This window comes from Lates calcarifer, linkage group LG6 (assembly GCF_001640805.2).
Source record: "Lates calcarifer isolate ASB-BC8 linkage group LG6, TLL_Latcal_v3, whole genome shotgun sequence".
Taxonomy (NCBI): domain Eukaryota; kingdom Metazoa; phylum Chordata; class Actinopteri; family Centropomidae; genus Lates; species Lates calcarifer.
The window spans coordinates 6,526,590-6,543,879 of NC_066838.1; the positions used below are offsets into that span (position 1 = coordinate 6,526,590).

At 39.6% G+C, this 17,290-nt stretch overlaps 1 protein-coding gene across 5 annotated transcripts in view; it reads right to left on the reverse strand.

Annotated features, from left to right (window-relative positions):
• Positions 1 to 101: 101 nt before the first annotated feature.
• The window catches only part of trim33 (tripartite motif containing 33), a 28,305-nt gene continuing 11,116 nt past the window's right edge, over positions 102 to 17,290 (reverse strand). Inside the window, exons 8-21 of one of the 5 annotated variants that reach the window (XM_018675205.2) lie at positions 17,103 to 17,220; positions 16,500 to 16,783; positions 15,550 to 15,744; positions 13,244 to 13,300; positions 12,843 to 13,043; positions 12,295 to 12,427; positions 11,765 to 11,828; positions 10,200 to 10,347; positions 9,230 to 9,648; positions 8,795 to 8,906; positions 8,636 to 8,710; positions 6,302 to 6,454; positions 4,402 to 4,452; positions 102 to 1,335 (exon numbers count right to left, since the gene is read on the reverse strand). In XM_018675205.2, the coding sequence (XP_018530721.1) occupies positions 1,114 to 1,335; positions 4,402 to 4,452; positions 6,302 to 6,454; positions 8,636 to 8,710; positions 8,795 to 8,906; positions 9,230 to 9,648; positions 10,200 to 10,347; positions 11,765 to 11,828; positions 12,295 to 12,427; positions 12,843 to 13,043; positions 13,244 to 13,300; positions 15,550 to 15,744; positions 16,500 to 16,783; positions 17,103 to 17,220 (2,232 nt within the window). In that variant the 3' untranslated portion in view covers positions 102 to 1,113. Of the gene's footprint in view, positions 1,336 to 4,401; positions 4,453 to 6,301; positions 6,455 to 8,635; positions 8,711 to 8,794; positions 8,907 to 9,229; positions 9,649 to 10,199; positions 10,354 to 11,764; positions 11,829 to 12,294; positions 12,428 to 12,842; positions 13,044 to 13,243; positions 13,301 to 15,549; positions 15,745 to 16,499; positions 16,784 to 17,102; positions 17,221 to 17,290 lie in introns of all 5 variants that reach the window. The other 4 variants (XM_018675204.2, XM_018675207.2, XM_018675206.2 and 1 more) reach the window with 4 other exon arrangements.

Genomic DNA, 17,290 nt, shown 5'->3' on the forward strand with positions numbered 1-17,290 from the left:
ATATTAATGTTATTTGTAATACCTGTGATTTTACCTCTGTGATAAATCAAATGGATGCTGGAAAAAAGTCTTTATAAAGTTATATCTAAGGTCAGTTCACCCAAGTTATGAAAAAATATTTTATTCATTCTCAGTTTTCACAGGGGCTATCTCCTCAGTAGAAAATAGTTCCACTGAAAACTGAGTGTGCAGTCTGTAGAACAACAATAAGGACATTACATTTCTGGAAATAGTTACAGATGCTGTAAACCCGTGTCTGCACCATGAATAAAATTCTAACCACTAGGTTTCGATCAAAGCAGAAATTCTGATGATGGACTAAACCTGGTCATATGACACCAAAACTGTCCACAAGACCTGATACCACTGAGGGTGTGTGGCCATGTTTTTTTTTTCTTCTTAAGATTTATTTTAGGCATTTTAGCCTTTATTGATGACAACAGTGGAGACAAGAGAAACAGGATAGCATGCTGGAAGGACTCAGCCTTGATACGAGGTGTGTGTTTAACCAGGTGAGCTACTGCTGCACCTGAGAACATGTTGCTAAGGTGAACTCCCTCTGAACCGCAAACCTACTCCACTCCACACATTTTCTTTTGATATAGTTCAAGAGGTTTTTATTGATGACGCACCCAAACATCTATACTGTAGGAATACCTTCAGTGGGCTAGATTCTCTTATTTACATAACGCTTCCACAAAGTCATACAAATACTTGGTAGGTTTCATGTCAAAGTATAGATATAATACATTAAACAGAACATGGAATTTAAATGTTTTATAAAGCAATTGTCACAACAAATCTACAAATGAAAATGATGATAGAAAAGAAAGGACCAATCGTTAACTTAACTACTGCAAAACAAGTCCTACTTCAAAATCTGTACAAGCAAGTTGTGTGTCCATGAAATAAAGAGGGAATGCAGCTCTTCTATGTTTCTGTCCTCAAGAGTTCGGATCGAGGCAGACTTCTTATGTGGTTGACAGTAATTCTTTCAAAGGCAAGGATCAGATAAACCAAGCAGTTTGTACAGCGATTCTCGTCCTTCCTGTTTGCTGCCTCGACCAAAGGAGAAGTGGGGGACGCGAGGAAGACAGTTTCTGTGGTCGGTTCTCATTTGATGTGGACCAGTTTCTCATCTGTCTTTAATCGTTTGCGTCTGGGCTGCACAAAGTCGTCCTCGGAGTCGTCCGTGTCCTCCTGCTCCTTCTCCCTCTCATCTGGGGACTCGGGTTCAGGTGAGTCTGGGAAGTTCTGCCCTGGAAACATCTCCTGCAGCTTCTCCTCAAAGTACAGACTCACCGCCTTCCCAGATATCGCCATCTCTGATCCCACCTGCCGAATGAGGAGGAGGGAGGGAGGAGGAAGGAGGAGATATGGAGGAAGCAGGTGAGAGAGCACCACAGAGGAGGAGGAGTGAATGAGTTGAAGCAGGGAGGATGAAGAGGACAATGATGGAGACAAATTAGATGTGGTTAAGACTCCTGGTGGCAGGGTGGCCCCAGCTCAACCTTGTTGAACGGAGCAGAGATATCCTGCCTCCACGTCCCACTGTGGCTCCATGAAGCATTTTTACAACTCAGAGTTCAGTGACACAATTTCTCTCAATCTCTCTTAAATTCAAATATTTCCACATAAGCAGAGAAATAGTGTGTTTTTAATGGCTGCTGAAAAGTTTTCCTGTCACTTAGATCAACAAAGTGCCCACATGGCAGCACCCTAGTAAACTAAAAACACTCAACTTAAAGAACATGTTCACACCAGGACTTCTCAGATTAACTCAATTACACCCCCCACCCCCCAGATAATGACCTGTGGGCCCCAGGTAATTTAAGTTTCAGTCCCCTGATAGTTTTGACTCTACAGCCCAATCCCTGAAAGTGAGATATGAACCAGCTACAGGAAACGAATCCTAAACCCAGGAGAGAAAGACTGTGATCAGAGCCAGTATTTTTGGTCTTAGAAAGTCTGTAACATCAAAATGAAGTCTGACGTCTGCAGTGACGCCCACGTGCAGCTGTTTGATTAGAGCGCCCTGAACTTAAATGAACCAAATACTCTATGAGAGGCTGTGCAAGCTATAATTCATTTCTCAGATTCTCCTTTCACATGCATATACTGAACACATTACTTTCAAACATGCATTTTCACCCTCATATGTATATACAGTTTATCATACTCTCAGTGGGCAGCTTATTAGTCACACCCAGCTAAAACTAATGCAGGTGTCCTGAAGTAAATCCATCCTTTATGATGGTTATGTTCAGTTTTTACAGAAACTCTTTGGTGCTGATTCAGTTTTATGGTCATTTTGGAGGCTGCAGTTTATGGTGCTGTTATAATATATTGCCCACCCCATTTATATTGATGAGAGTATGCTAAATAACAAAAGCAAGCAATGCAGTTCAACAGGACAAACAAACTACATCCTCCGATAAACACATCTCTACAACAGGCTCAACAAAAACTGAGCATTATTTTTTTTAACAATGTTCAGTTTTAATTCATATATAATAAGAAGAGGAGTTTGTTCTGCTTCTGTCTGGTCACAGGTACAATCTGCCAAGATGCAGCAAATAGGTTTAAGAACTCCTTTGTTCCTGCTTCAATCGTTGTCTTAAATTACTCACTGGTTTTATACCAAGACACTGTTTACCAGTTGGACTCTTATATGTTTATTTAAGTATTTGTAGTACCCTATTTATTGGATTTCTATTTATTATTGGTCGAACCTATTTTACTGTTTCACGCTGTGTGTTTTATTGTTGTTTATTGTTTATTGTTGGTTGAATGAAAACTCAACCTTGTGCTCTCTCCCATGGCTTCTATGTGGAAGATGTGAATCTGACTGATTTTGCATCTCTGGTCACGAAGCTGTGCTCCTGTTCCTCTCCTGACCCGACCCGAGCCGACCCCAACCCAACCCAACCCCCCACCCCACCCCAAACTCACTCTCTGTTCCTTGTTTCTGTCGAGCTTTTAATGCCTCAAACATATTTTTCAGTGCGTATGAACCACCTGGGCCTCTCTGTAGAGCAGCTTGTCAGTGTTTTTAACATCTCCTGCACAAATGTTTTAGATTCTACATCTCCTGTCAGACACAGAAAAATCTATATCTTCTTCTTCACTATAGTTTAACGAAGAAATAAGGAATTTAAACAGACAATGCAGGATGATAGAGTGGAAATGGAAGAAGGATAAACATATTGATTCACTTGCTTCACTTAAAATTAGATTTCCACTTATCATTGTCCCAGAACTCTATGATTGGTCCCCCACTTGGCCAGCTGAACCTTCCCAGAGACGTGTGAAGAATTTCTTCATTATTTCTATAACAAGATAACAGACATTCAGCAGAGTCTGATGTAGACTTCTGCTCATCTCGGGACCAACTCATTTTAGTGAAATCTCTTAGCTTCAGACTGCATTCATACTTTGTTTTCAAAAGCTATATTTCAGGAGGTTGGTCCATTTATTTCAGATTTTATTTTATTTTATGTTGATTCTCGGCTCTGAGTTGTCCATTAACAGTCAGTTGATTTAAGTTGTGCAATACTGCTTTGTCAAACTGAGATACTCAAACAATTCAACAGATCTAGAAAAGGTCATCAATGTTTTTATCTCCTCCAGACTGGACTCTTGCAACCCTCTTTATTCTGTTATCAGCTGGTGAAACATCTTCAGACTACAGCGAATACAAAACACTGCTGCTGGGCTTTTAACACACTCAGAGAGGAAGGGAAAGGAATCCTTCACTGGTTACCTGTGAGTTTTGGAATTGGTTTTAAGATTTTACTGCTTGAATGGTCTGACTTCTGTTTATACCTGTGATTTATTAACTCTCTACGGGCCTGACCGCAGCGTCAGAATGAAGACAGGATTGCAGGACTCTTGTATTATCCTACATTAGTTTTAGACAGGTGTACCTAATAAACAGCCAACTGAGGGTATATATGTACACCCATATTATACTTCATTTAAAAAATATATCTATATGAATATATGTGAGGCCCAGAATTACAGTTAGCACAGCCACCAAAACAATAAAAACACACTACATCAAGACTACATCAAGTGAGATTTTGAATCTCAGAATCAAGCCTCACACTGAACACACTGATGTCAGGACTGCTGAAGTAAATTCAACCTGATAAGACATGGACATATTTTCAGACTTTTTCAGGACCTCCAGACATCATATCATCTCTCATACTGTTCATTGTTTCCTTAAGATTAAATGGAAATAAATCTTATGCATAAAAAGGCAAAAAAAAAAAAAAAACCCTGTCTAAATGTGCTGCTCCTAAATTCTCTTCTCACCCTAAGACAAAGGGCAAAAACACTTCTTGGAGCCTCAGTGGGATGGGACAGGACAACTGTGCTCCATTTGAAACGGCTTACCTGTGTATTAATCTGTTTCTCCTCATCATAAACCTGGATTATTCGAGACATCTAAAAAGGGGCAATAACATTACAACAAAGACAGTGAAGCAGCAGGGGGAAGAAAAGAGTTCACAGCATAGGCAGGTTAGATAATAACAGATCAGAAATCTGCTTACGGCCTACTGTGCTAAAGCCTACGAGGTGTGCGTCACCAAGTTGTTACTGCACAAATTAACAGCAAGTAAAGGTCAATATTGTCACAGAAATTACAGGGGGTATGTGATCATTTCAGTTATTCCTGAGTATATATTCATTTACTTCAATTTTTTTTTCAACTATGAAGACTGAAGGAAACAGACACGTTTCCTGTTTAACCACGTCTTCTCTTACAAGTCTGTCTTTGATGTTTCTTCACCACTTGTGTAAAGAAATGGATTACTTGAGGTTTGATATGTTGATAGTATTTCTCAAGAATGTTGTGTAAATCAATCATGGATTATTTAACTATAGCAGAGTGAAAATAGTTCAATTAACCAGTGCTGTTAGTGCTGCTGCTCTCTCAAACTCTCCAGCCTTATTTCTGACAGCCCTGAAAACATTCAGAAGTCTATGAAGTTGCTGTTTATAGGCAGATTTTCCTTCATAGGGAGAACATTCAACAGATTTTTGTTGCAGTGCTATGTGCATAAGAGTTCTCATTTAAAATATGTACCTGATACTGCCACTGTTTGTTATAGAGAAACTAATTCTTTAATTATGCAAATTAAACTTGTTTTAATAAGAAGAGCATCACAGGTTTTAAAGAGTGCTGTTGTAGAAGATGTAACAATGAAACGAGCTTCAATCATTCTTGGTGTCCTGTTCTAGCATCTGAATGATCACATGAGTAATTACTCAACTATTACTAGCTTTCCTTTACGGTCTAAGTAATCTAATTACATTATAATGACGACGTACTGCAGAAATGTCTGTCACTGTGTTGTTTACTCATGCAGACTAAACTGACATAAGATGTATTGAGCATTACTACATCCCTCTGCAGTGGGGACCATGCTTGCTGTTAATTTTAGTTACATAACAACAACATATGTAAGATGAGATCATCGTCTGAGGATCAGAACCTTTACGATCACCGACAGCCAACAGAAGTGATGTCTCTGGGTGATCTGGAGTTGTTGTTCCAGACATTGTTCACTTCTTGATAAAATAGAAGCTCCCCCGTGTGGTTGTACGGTATCGTACATGAGCATATACAGTGAACAAACTGTGTTCCAGAGTAGACAGAAGGTACATGACATCATAAGAAATGCAGCCGACACCTACAACAGCATCCCCAAGTAAAGAGGCAACAAAAACAATACAACCATTATACTTCAAATATACATTGTTCCCCAGAAGAAAAAAAAAACGTTTAAAGATGACACATAACAAAATGAAGTGACTACAATAATCCATTAAATAATCTTGTGAATTATCACTGTGATACCGACACTGTTAAGAGGGTTCAGACAGTGTTCCTGCAGCCAGTGTGAAGAGAGCACACTCCATCCTCCCACAGCCAGTGTTAGTAAGTGTACAAAACTACACACAGTGCAGGCCGTAAGCACCACTTCCCACGTCCTCCTCCAGTATAAGGATGTGTCTTCACATTGAGGTTAGACTAATATATTGGTTTGCCAACTGGTGTTATTGAGGAGATACATACGTAACACTAATATATAAACATTTTCCATCATTTAAGGCCTAATGCATTAGTTTTTGATCATTTGAGGCAGTTAACAATCAAATGATTCAGTCTATATTTTTGAATATGCTGGTGGCAGTTTAAACTTCAACCCATACCAGTCTAACCCCTTGTCTGCATGCACACACAGCAGCTGCCATTCTCCAAAGCAGGCACAGGACTCATGCTGCTCACCTCATTGTACTTTGCACAATTTTTGAAGACGAGGCGCATGTCGGAGACAAACTCCTGGGTGGATTTGTAGTACTGGGAGCTCCGTAACTGCAGCTTCTTCTTCACCTTCTTCAGGTCCATGGGCTGCTTGATGATCTTGTAGTAGTTGGGTACCTGGGTTAAACAAAAGTGGGTTAGACAACATCTCTAACGGTTTCAGAAAAAAAGACAGAGAACCTGAGGTTTATGTTTTGGGAAACCTGGGAACTAGTATAACTTTTTTGTGCTTTTCTAGACATTTTTTTACTACTATTACTGCTATTTATACTATTACTCACAGGTACTACAAAAGGATACAGAGATATTAAATCTGGCTGGGAGTCTAGTGCAGGGTTTTCCCTAACACCAGCCGTTGGTTGGATGGCTGGACATTAAAACATTTTCAGCCGACTACTTTCTCGCCATTTCAAGTCATATCACCATCACTTTTTACAACATTTTAACTATAATCTTAAACCAGATTAGGACTTTTGTCATCAGACACCTGAATCTTAAATTATCAAAGAAGAAAGCTGAGCAAACAGCATCTTTTGACATCATGTGTGGCCTGTAGCCCTTTACTGACATTCTGTGCCCACTGAAGAGCGCCGGCAAACGCTGATTTTTAATGTAAAACTACTTTATTCAGCGTTTTTCCCCAGTTTTAATGATCATGACTGTTTCTTTTGGAGAGAAGGAGACCTCTGAGGATAATTCAGCTCCTGGTAAAACCCTCCTGAACTATGAACACAGAAGAACACTGAAAAAATCTCAACCTACAGATGAAACGAGTTGCATGAGTTGTTTAACAACGCAATCGAGATGACTGTTTCTGTCACCCAGCTAGTAACTGATTAGACCTAAATGAGCGACAAAAACATTTCAAACTTCAACATGAACAAGAAACTCATTGATCTTCCTCTAATTCTCTTGTTGAGTCTGTCAGAACGTCTTTGTTGCAGGGTGTTGTTTATTACTAAACAGCTGTGGAGCATCATGATTTGCTGCCATGCCACAGTGCAGGGTAATATACACTGGTGTACATCAAAGTAATTCTGAGATACTGAGAGGCCTGACCAGAGAACTAAGCAGTTTTCATACTGTGAAGTGGATGTTGCATCCTGTTGCATGTTGTGTTATTACATGAAATGCTTTTAATTCTGAGGCTCTTTGTGGGTTTTACTGATACATCAGTGTAAACCACATCAAACAAGATCTAAAATATCCCAAAAGTTTCAAAAGTTATGAACCAAGTTTTGCAATAGCTTGTTATTGTCTGTAGTGAGTGATAATCTAAGCCTATCTGCCTGCTGGTGGCTTTAGCTCTCATAGTTTTTGAGATGCTGATTATTTTAGGATTTCTAGCAACAGCAGATGACTCTTTTTATTTTCATGATGATTTTTTTTTTGCCATTATTCTGTAGCTTGACAGTAGAAACAAAAAAGAAATTGGGAATGGGATACTGATACTATATTAAACTGAAAATAAGAATGTGGTGTACTAATGGAACACAGCAACAACAAAGCGAAAGGTATGATAACACAGCATATATTTGTGAGAAACTAAAAAAATCATAATGCTCAGCAACAAAAACATTTTCATCTTGCCTGATGCATAGGAAAAAACTGCAGTTATAAATAGCCACATTTCCATTGAGTCTCTCCTTTCAACCTTCTCAAAATCTCATTAATCAACATGATTATGACAGTGGATCAGTTATCGCATTTACTGACATGTAGGTTCATATGAAATCGTTCATTTGTACAGCTCTTCATTAAAAGCATGTCTCAAATATTTTATGAGTTCATAAAATAAATTAACCTACCAGAAGCTAGCTGATCAATTATTCATCACGGAAAAAATGATATATTACGCAGTAAAAGTAAACAAGGGAAAAATATCAGCAGACAGGACGCAAATTAGGTGCTGCCGGTTTTCAGTGCATTTCAAAATCATGCTGGTTTGCAAGAAGTTTAAAATATTCTTGGAATTTTAAACAAAAGTTACAGTTGGTTGCACAATAAATTAAACAGGCATTTATTTTTGTTTTGGGATTCAAAGTGGCAACCATGCCTACTTCAAACATCTGTGTAAGTCCTCTGTGTCCAATCTGTTTGAGCAGAACAACAACAAAGATGAGAGAGGACAAATAAAAGCCGAGGAGGAATGATGAAACTTTGCCACCACTTGAGAAAGAGACGAAAGGGAAACCTCCATGAGGTCAGAAATGAGGAACTGACTGACTGACCACCAGGTGGTAGAGCTGACTGAACTGTGCTCAAACGTGTGAGTGTGTGCTGTGCAGAGCCACTTACAGAGCTAGGAACAGGTTCCCTAAAGCCCACGCTGAGCTCATGACAGAAGATGTAGAGCAGGAGGCGTTCACATCTCTGCACACAGAGGGAGAGAGAGAGAATTAGCTGCCTTGTACTGATCGCACAGAGGTAATCTGAGGAGGTGGTGGATGTACTGACCCTTTGGTCCTCTGGACTCAGGGAGTGCTCTCCTTTAATTTTCCTGCTGTCGTCGCAGTACTCTATCTCAGGGCTGGTTAGACTTCGGCAAAACGTGCAGAGGAAGTCACCCCTGAGGCACAAAATTCACACAGAGGACATTAAGTTACCATCTCATTTTGTTTAGCCTTTAAATTGCAATGTCATTTGCAAAATGCTTCAAGAACATCCAGAAAATTGAATATGGAGTGGTGTATTTAGACATAAGGTTTAGACTGACATTTTTTTGCAAGTAGAAGCCTCTTGTTCTGGTTTTACTGCTGATTCAGTGTCATTCTGCAGGTCTTTTTCTGTTCTCGTTTTTAATGCTGTGGTTCTGCTTGTGTGCATTTGTGTGAGAGTTTTACAGGAGTGCTGTAGCAGTGTAGCAGCAAATGACCTATCAAGACTACTTACTTTGGGAAGATTTTTATGGTGGGTACATGACATTTCATGTGAAACACTTTGGGACAGCGGTCACAGCACAGCAGGTCGCCACCGTTGATACAAACGGCACACCAGTCCTCATTGGGGTCATCCTCTTTCCCACCAGGATTGCCTGTTCCAGCAGACGTCACGCTCTCTTTGGCCTCTGTCCCCTTGTCAACATTTCCATTAGTGAGTGGAGGGTCTGTTGCACTGCTGCAGTTCTTGGTGGATGACGAGGTAGTAGAGGTCGTGGTGGTGGAAGTTGATGTGGCTGCACTGGAGCCATTTAGTCCAGAACAAGGGGTCTCAGACTGTGGTTCTGTTTTGATGCGTTCCTCGAGAGCTTTGAGGGAATCTTGACAGACGACCCCTAAAACAGGGAGGGGGCTGTTCTCAGGACTGCTCATCTGGGGAAAACACACACAACAACATTAGCACATTTTCATATGGTATAATAATCTTTCAATTTTCTCTTATTTTCACACATATTTGTGTCTGCTGCTATGGAGCCCCAGAAGCATCAAATGTCACTAAAAGGTGATCTGATCAGTAAAGAGTGCAACTGAAAACGTTTCATATTTCATCTGTCCTGGCATATATTGTCTTTTATCCATTTACAATTTTCCATGACCTTTACAATTTACTTATATATCAATGAAGAGAACAATTCTATGTCCAAGTAAAGTAAAAGATAAATGGTTTCTGTTTTGGATTAGATCACAACAGTTGTTGATATACTTTTAATAAACTCTCAAACCTGGTCTTCCTGCACTTTTGGACTCTCTTTCCATAATATTTGATATTAGTTGTTGGGATGAGACCCCAATAGGGTGAGCCATATTATGATATAAACTGACCACAAGCACAGAACTGTCCAGTTAATCAGCTCCAGCACATATAGTAGATCAGTGCAGCATGATGTTATTACAAACTACTAGATGAAGTACAGGTTTCATACCATGCAGGCGCTCCTCCCAGCGTCTTTGCTGCGCTCCGTCTTCAGAGAAGTAGCTGGACAGCTGTAGCTATCGTCTGTACCCGGCTCCTGCTTCACCTTCACCTGCTCCACCGCAGCTCCACTTCCTGTCCCTGCCCTACCCGCAGAGCTGCAGCTTAAATAGGTGACAAAAACAAATCATGGAGAACATAACTGCAGTTGTTGAAACTTGTAAAAAATATCAAACCAATTAACTACTAATTATGACTCTACTCATTCAGTTCAGTAAAACTGCAGAGAGATCGGTGGTGACTTTGTTCACCATGTTGAGGACAAGACAAACATATAGTGTTTGCTTGTTTCATCTGGTCCATGCACCTCGGAATGTTTAACAATGTTAAACAGGGCAAAACTAAAATATTTTACAGTTTGGTGATTTCTTGTGTGACAAATGATTAAATATTGGGGTTACTGTTAAAAGTGTGGCTGCTAAAACTTCTCCCTCGAGGTCAGGGAAGATTGTAGTAGTTATCAATTAATAAAATGCTGGTTTCTAGTAGTAATTCTAGTTCTGGACGACAGGCGTCACACTAACGTCCACCTGCTGCCATTAACCCACACAAACCAAACCAAACCAAACTGACACATGCGAAAGAACCTCCTTGCCATCCTGCTGATGGAATTTCGGCTTTTGTTGTTTCAGAGCATCTGTAGCTTGAACGAATCCCGTCTGTCATTAATTGCCTCATATTTGCATGACTGAAATTTTAGCAACATTATTCACCAGTGCATGTTTTTCCCTTAACCTCTGCATCAACTGCTTTTTCATCTGCTGCCACTTTTTCAGTGGAATAAAGACAAAAGACCTATCTTATCACCCACTTCTCTCTGTAGTTGTCTCTTGTTCTGTTGCTGTGTTTTTTTCGTTACCATTTTCCATGTCTAGTGTTAACTTGGAGGCAAATGTTTGTATATTATTTCTCGAAGTAGGGTAAGAAAGACATGACAGACACAACATGGCGGGACAAAAGCATGTGTACTTGCAAACAAACTGCTCAGCCATGTCTTTACCTTCTACTACAGTTTGTGTGCAGTTCCAGTGCTAAGTTGTAAATTATGCTCTGCAAATGTAACAGATAGATTCATTTTCTATAAGCCTCTGATGACAAGTCTTACAGTGGGCATCTGACCTTTGGTTATGCACACTCTTTGCACAAACCTGTGCTGCCTTCTATTGATTATCCTTCTCTCTCTCTCACACACACACACACACACACATACAAACAGATATACTCAACTTTGCCAACAATGCTGCATTAATGCTTAAAGACACAAAGTACTTAAAGGAAGTCAAATGAAACCAGTAACCACAGTAGGAGTTAATAGTTGAAGTTAAATGAACACTCCTCCAAGAACAAATGATCTGTTTACATCTGTCACCTAAAGCTATGTTTACTGAACTAGTGACGAATTAAATGTTTGATGAAGTAATGGTTAATGTATTAACTCAGTTAACTGGGACTCTGCTGTGTTAATATTTTCTTTCAAGTTTAACAGGGTGTTCTGCAACTAAAATACCCTCTTACCTGCCTCTGCTGCCTGTACTGGATGTGCTCGAAGGTCGTGCTGGCGTGTGGGCATTTGACAGACCTGTGGACAGAGGACACAGGAAACAGATGATACAGAAGCAGTGATCCCTTCTTATTGTACAAGTACATTAAAGTTTAATTTGGTGAACATAGATATGTACATAGCATCTAGAAAGGATATGGAATATGATATATGATGACAATATTATACAGGATACATTAAATTATTACATGGTAATGACATTTAATTTTCTGAGATATAAATTCAGGAATAGCTTATACATTAAAGTATTTTGTTTTAATACTTTTGTGCCTAATCCATTGTATTACATTTGTGTAAAAGGTATCACATTTGATCATATAGCAGTATTTTACATTCAGAGTCAATGACTTGACTGAATCCCTAAAGTCTGATTTTATCATGAATTTAATACAGGTATCCTCAGATAAAAAAGAAAAAATGAAAATAAACAACAGAAAGCTTAGGTGTGAATAATGGGAGTCCCTCTCCTTGAACATGTGTGTACCTGAAGATCCAGGAGAGTGTGTGGACAGTCCAGGTGAGGGGTTCATGTCGACTGAGCCCAGCTGATGCTGCGTGCTGGCTGTGATGTAGCGAGACAGGAGGTGTCCGAGATTGCTAGAACCTGCATCCTCCAGCTAGTGATGCCAAAGAAGCACAGTGATGGGGAAAATATCAATAGTGACTCAAGTTAATCAAAAGGAATTAGAGATTCAATAAAAATATAACCAGCAGCCAAATACTGGGAAGTTTTGACTGTGTGTTAAATGTTGGCTATGACACATTTTACACATCTCTTGCTTTTCATTCACTTTCATTCATCTATATTCAATATATTTATATTTATATCATATCCCTATATTGTGCTTATTCATTCTTCTCATCTCAAAATGTTCACCTGTTCATCCTAATACTAGGAATAACTACTGCGACATTTCTAATCGACACATTTACATCTGTTTCTGAAACGTTAGAATTATTGATAATTTGACAGAATAATTAAACTGGAAGGTGATGATTTCTGATTGAAACAAATATCATTAATGTGCACACCTGAATGGGAGGGATCTCAGGTAGGCAGGGCAGGTTCTCAGGATTGGTAACAGAGGGGATGAGCTCGATAGGACCTATGATGGGGCTGGCAGGGCCGCGGTGAGCGTGGGCACCAGCCATACTGGCACTGGTGGGACTTGTGGGGTTGGCGTTATGGAGGGACGCCACCGGGAAAGGACCTGCGTGCCCTGGGTTGGAATGCTGCACAGAAAAAGAGAGAGGGAGGGATGTAGGAAGAGAGGAAAGGAGGGAGAATGGGAACAATGAGGCAGGTCACTCACTCAGTTTAAAAAAAACCCAAAAAATCTATGAAAACAACATGGTTGCATGATCATGCATTTGGGTGACAACACATGCTGCACAAGACACACAAATGACAAAGTAGGAAAAAGGTGCCAAACCCCTGATTGTAGTAAGAAACGAAACCTTTGGTGGCTCATCTCAGATTCTATAGACATCTGGACACAAAGAAAAAGGGGCTGGGTATAGTGGAGGTTTTTCTTACCTAGTCTTACATGCAGGCAGTGAATGTACATTTTCATACTGCACACATTACTTGACTTATGAGAATAAGCTTTATATGTATAGATACATTGGTGAGGCAGTGCTAAGCCAAACTGAAGGAGGAAACAGCACATCTGCAGCCCTTCTCAGAAACCTCACATGAACCATATTAAACAAACTCTGGTTAAACAGCTGTTTGACTTGGCTCATCTGCATCTTGTGTATGGAAGTTCAGGTATGCCAGTATCGAAATGAAGCCATTTCAGAAAATTCAAACTTCAATGGCCATTTGTGTGCACAAATTTGAAATAAATCTTAGCGCCTTCCAATTGTATACCTCCAGACAAGTTGCAGTTTACATCCATGTCTGCCCAGACATACAAGGAATTTAAAAGATAGACAGTGGATATTATGGATGTAGCTACAAATTCTAAAGCATGGATGCTTTACACACATCTTCAACCCAGCAGCAGCCCAGTTTCAAGGTGGGTACCAAATCAGTATCTGACCAAAAGTCAAATATGGTCAAAATCTCACCCCCTATTTCTGAGTTATCATGTTGAATAAAGTGTTTTTGAGAGAAGTGTTTTTGCAGAACACCATGATGTCATAGTGAAATTGACCTTTGACCTTTTGGATTAAAAAACATCATCACCTCATAAGTTTATCCATGCATTAAGACATTTGTGTGATATTTTGCTGTAATCAGCATATGAACCATAAAGTGTTTCATGAGGACACAGTGACCTTGACCTTTCAACACCAAATACAAATCAGTTCATCCTTGAGTCCAAGTGAAAGTTTGTGACAAATTTAAAGAAATTTCCTCATGGCGTTCCTGAGATATTGCGTGCATGAGAATGAGACAGATAGAGGTATAAAACAGCAGATCAGCCGACCAGTGCCGTCTATCACAACTGATCGAGCAGATGTGTAATCACATCACAGCGAGGGTGACAAAATCAGACAATACGTCTGACATCCAATGCAGATAAAACACAACAGCAGTGCAAAGTGACTCTGTTGTAGGCTTCCAACTAGCTTACCAGAAACGGAAACATCAGAAATGTTGTTGTCATGAAAATATTCATTAGAGATCTGGTATAATTGGCAAAAACTGACTAGTCAGAGGACAGAGTGCAAAGATTGAGGGAATTTGGGCTAAAAAAAAAAAAAATCACGGTATAGTGGTCCAGGTTGGGCATGTTTATTGTTGGCCATGTGTTTTTTGCCCATCAGTGCTTTTTTGGGTTTATGTGTACTTGGTTGAATAATATCTGATGCAAATGAAAATTCAAAGTCCATTTCACATTCATTTTCACTGTAATAATGGTGGGGTTACACTCGGGAGTAACATGACATGTTTTTGCCGATGGAGTTTTCAATTTAATTTGGTCAGTCATAATGCATTTTCAAGCATTCAAATGGAAATTAGATTTTTCTATTTATAACATGCACACACAAATAGCTAATGAAATTTCACTTTGATTAGATGATTTTATTTTAATACTGGCAGCTCTGAACTCTGTACTTTGGATAAACAAGATGGATGGCAGTGCCACTGACCTTTTTAAGAACATACAGAACATCTACACAGTTCACCACTATGGTCATCCATATTGTTTTTTTCACCTCAACACATAAAATAAAGAAGCATTTTTGATAGGGATCCCTCAACTGGTTTGTGCTCTGGACTTTGTGATGGCCTCAGCAATATTGTTGGTATTTCTGCAGTGATGTCTTTAAATATCTGTGTTAATATCAGCCACACCGTAATTAGAAACTAGCCATATAATCATTCTTATTCTACACAAACTGTACTAAAGACTTAAAACCACAATCATATTGACAAATATGGGAAAAGAATCAGCACTATCCTCAATGTAAAAAAAAATATATATATATATATATATATTTTAATATATTTTAAGTAATAAGTATATATTTCTTTCTTAAGGAGGCTCCTCGGCTGCTTCAGACCAGCTTCACCCTGTGTATCTATACAACAACTGCTATCACACTAGAACTGACATTTTGGGTTTAAAAACCCTTTAACACATTTGTGCAGTTTCAGTTTATCCAACATTTACAGCACCAAATGTGTTACACACTCACAAAAACCCCACACATCCCTCATAAACAAGTCACAATAAGCTGTAAAAAGTTACATTGTTTCTATTCAGTGAAGAGTGGCTGTACTGACCTGTCTCTGTAGCTGAGGCTGCATCATGGGGGCATACTGCTGTCCATTAAGCCTCGGCTGGGCTGAGGGCATTCGGCCCTGTGATGGACCCGGCAGACGCATGTGGTGGGAGGAAGGGTACATGGTGGGACCTGGCCCACCGTTCATACCCCCAGGCCCTCTTGGTAGCTGCTGCATACTGATGAGCCTTGGAGGCTAGTCAAAACAGTACATACACACAGTCAGCTCCTTGGATAAACACAAACGGGACCATGCAAACATAGGAACTAAATATGCAATTAAGTATATTTATTGATTTGTCAATCTAAAAAACTAATCGAGAACTTGCTCATTCTCAAGTGCAATGATAGTTTAAACAACTCTGCAACCTGGATGTTTTGGGGATTTTGACTATTGGTTGGACAATTTAACTTCTCTTAAGAGATCACGTTGGGTTCCTGTATAAGACAGAATAATTTAAAACGACAAGAGAGAAGCTGCTTGGAAGGCAGAACATCAATCTAAAAAAATAACTGACAGCAATGTTATGCGGGTCTTTCAAAGGTAATAGCCTGAAAAATGCTAAATCACTGACATGATCCTTAAAGTCGAAGAAAGAAAAATATAACTGAAAACAGAGGAAGTTCCCACATAAAACCACCACTGATATACATGATCTTCCTTTGATATCTTATGTGCAGTGTGTGTTCATCGTGGATGTAGTGACAGGAAGTCTGTCACCAAATCCTCTCACTGCTCGATTCTAATTTTGCATACTCAGACCTCCATCTGGTAAAACTCTTAGAGGTCTGGAGAAAACCTCATCCAAAACTAAATAAACAAATAAACAAAAAAGGTCTGGAAAACAAGAGCTTTGGAAATTTAGGTTACAACTATTTTTTGAAGTAAGCTTCTAATAACTTGTCTATTCACTTGGGTTATTGATTGGAGCACACATAACGCCTCTCTACCTGCTGCTGAACCATGGTTGGGCCGGCCTGTCTGGCGTGCTGCTGGGACATTTGGGAGGCAATGCGCATTTGTTGCTGTATCTGCTGCTGGTGCTGCTGCTGTTGTTGCTGTTGTTTCTGCTGTGCATAGGCTGCCTGCTGCATGTGCTGCAGACGAAGCTGGGCCAGGTTGATCTGTCCTGGGTGTTTGCCGGGATGACCCTGGCCTGGTGAAATAGGTGGTCCTCCTACCATCATATTGGGCGGTTGCGCAGGTGGAGGTGGTTTCTCAATTACCAAATTACCTGCAATTACAAGAAGAAGGTTGAAAGCAAGCATAATTTAAGTGCACATGTTCTAGACAGGTGTGAAATATTCCTTTATTTTATTCACATGAGAGAGACAAGGAACATTAATATATATATATATATATATATATATATATATAAATTAATCATTTTTTTTACTGCTTAATGTTCAAGCTGTTGGTCACTACACGGTAAAGCAAGAATTCATCTGGTCAGCCACATTTAATCTTTATTATGACTAGTTCATAATAAACTGAAGGTTAATATTTAATACAGAGAAACACTGATTAATGGGTTCTAAAAAGGCCCTTCTCACCTAGATTCACCACGTTTTTAGCCCAGAAGGTGGGGTCACAAAAGAAGCGCACTACTCCATTGGCCTGAGGCGCTGGCTCCAGTCTAGCCTTGAAGAGCTGGCGAAGCTGGAACAGGATCTACATACATGCACACAGAGAGATAAATGCTCTTCGGTTAGAAAGCCTGGCTATATCAGAGGAACAAAAA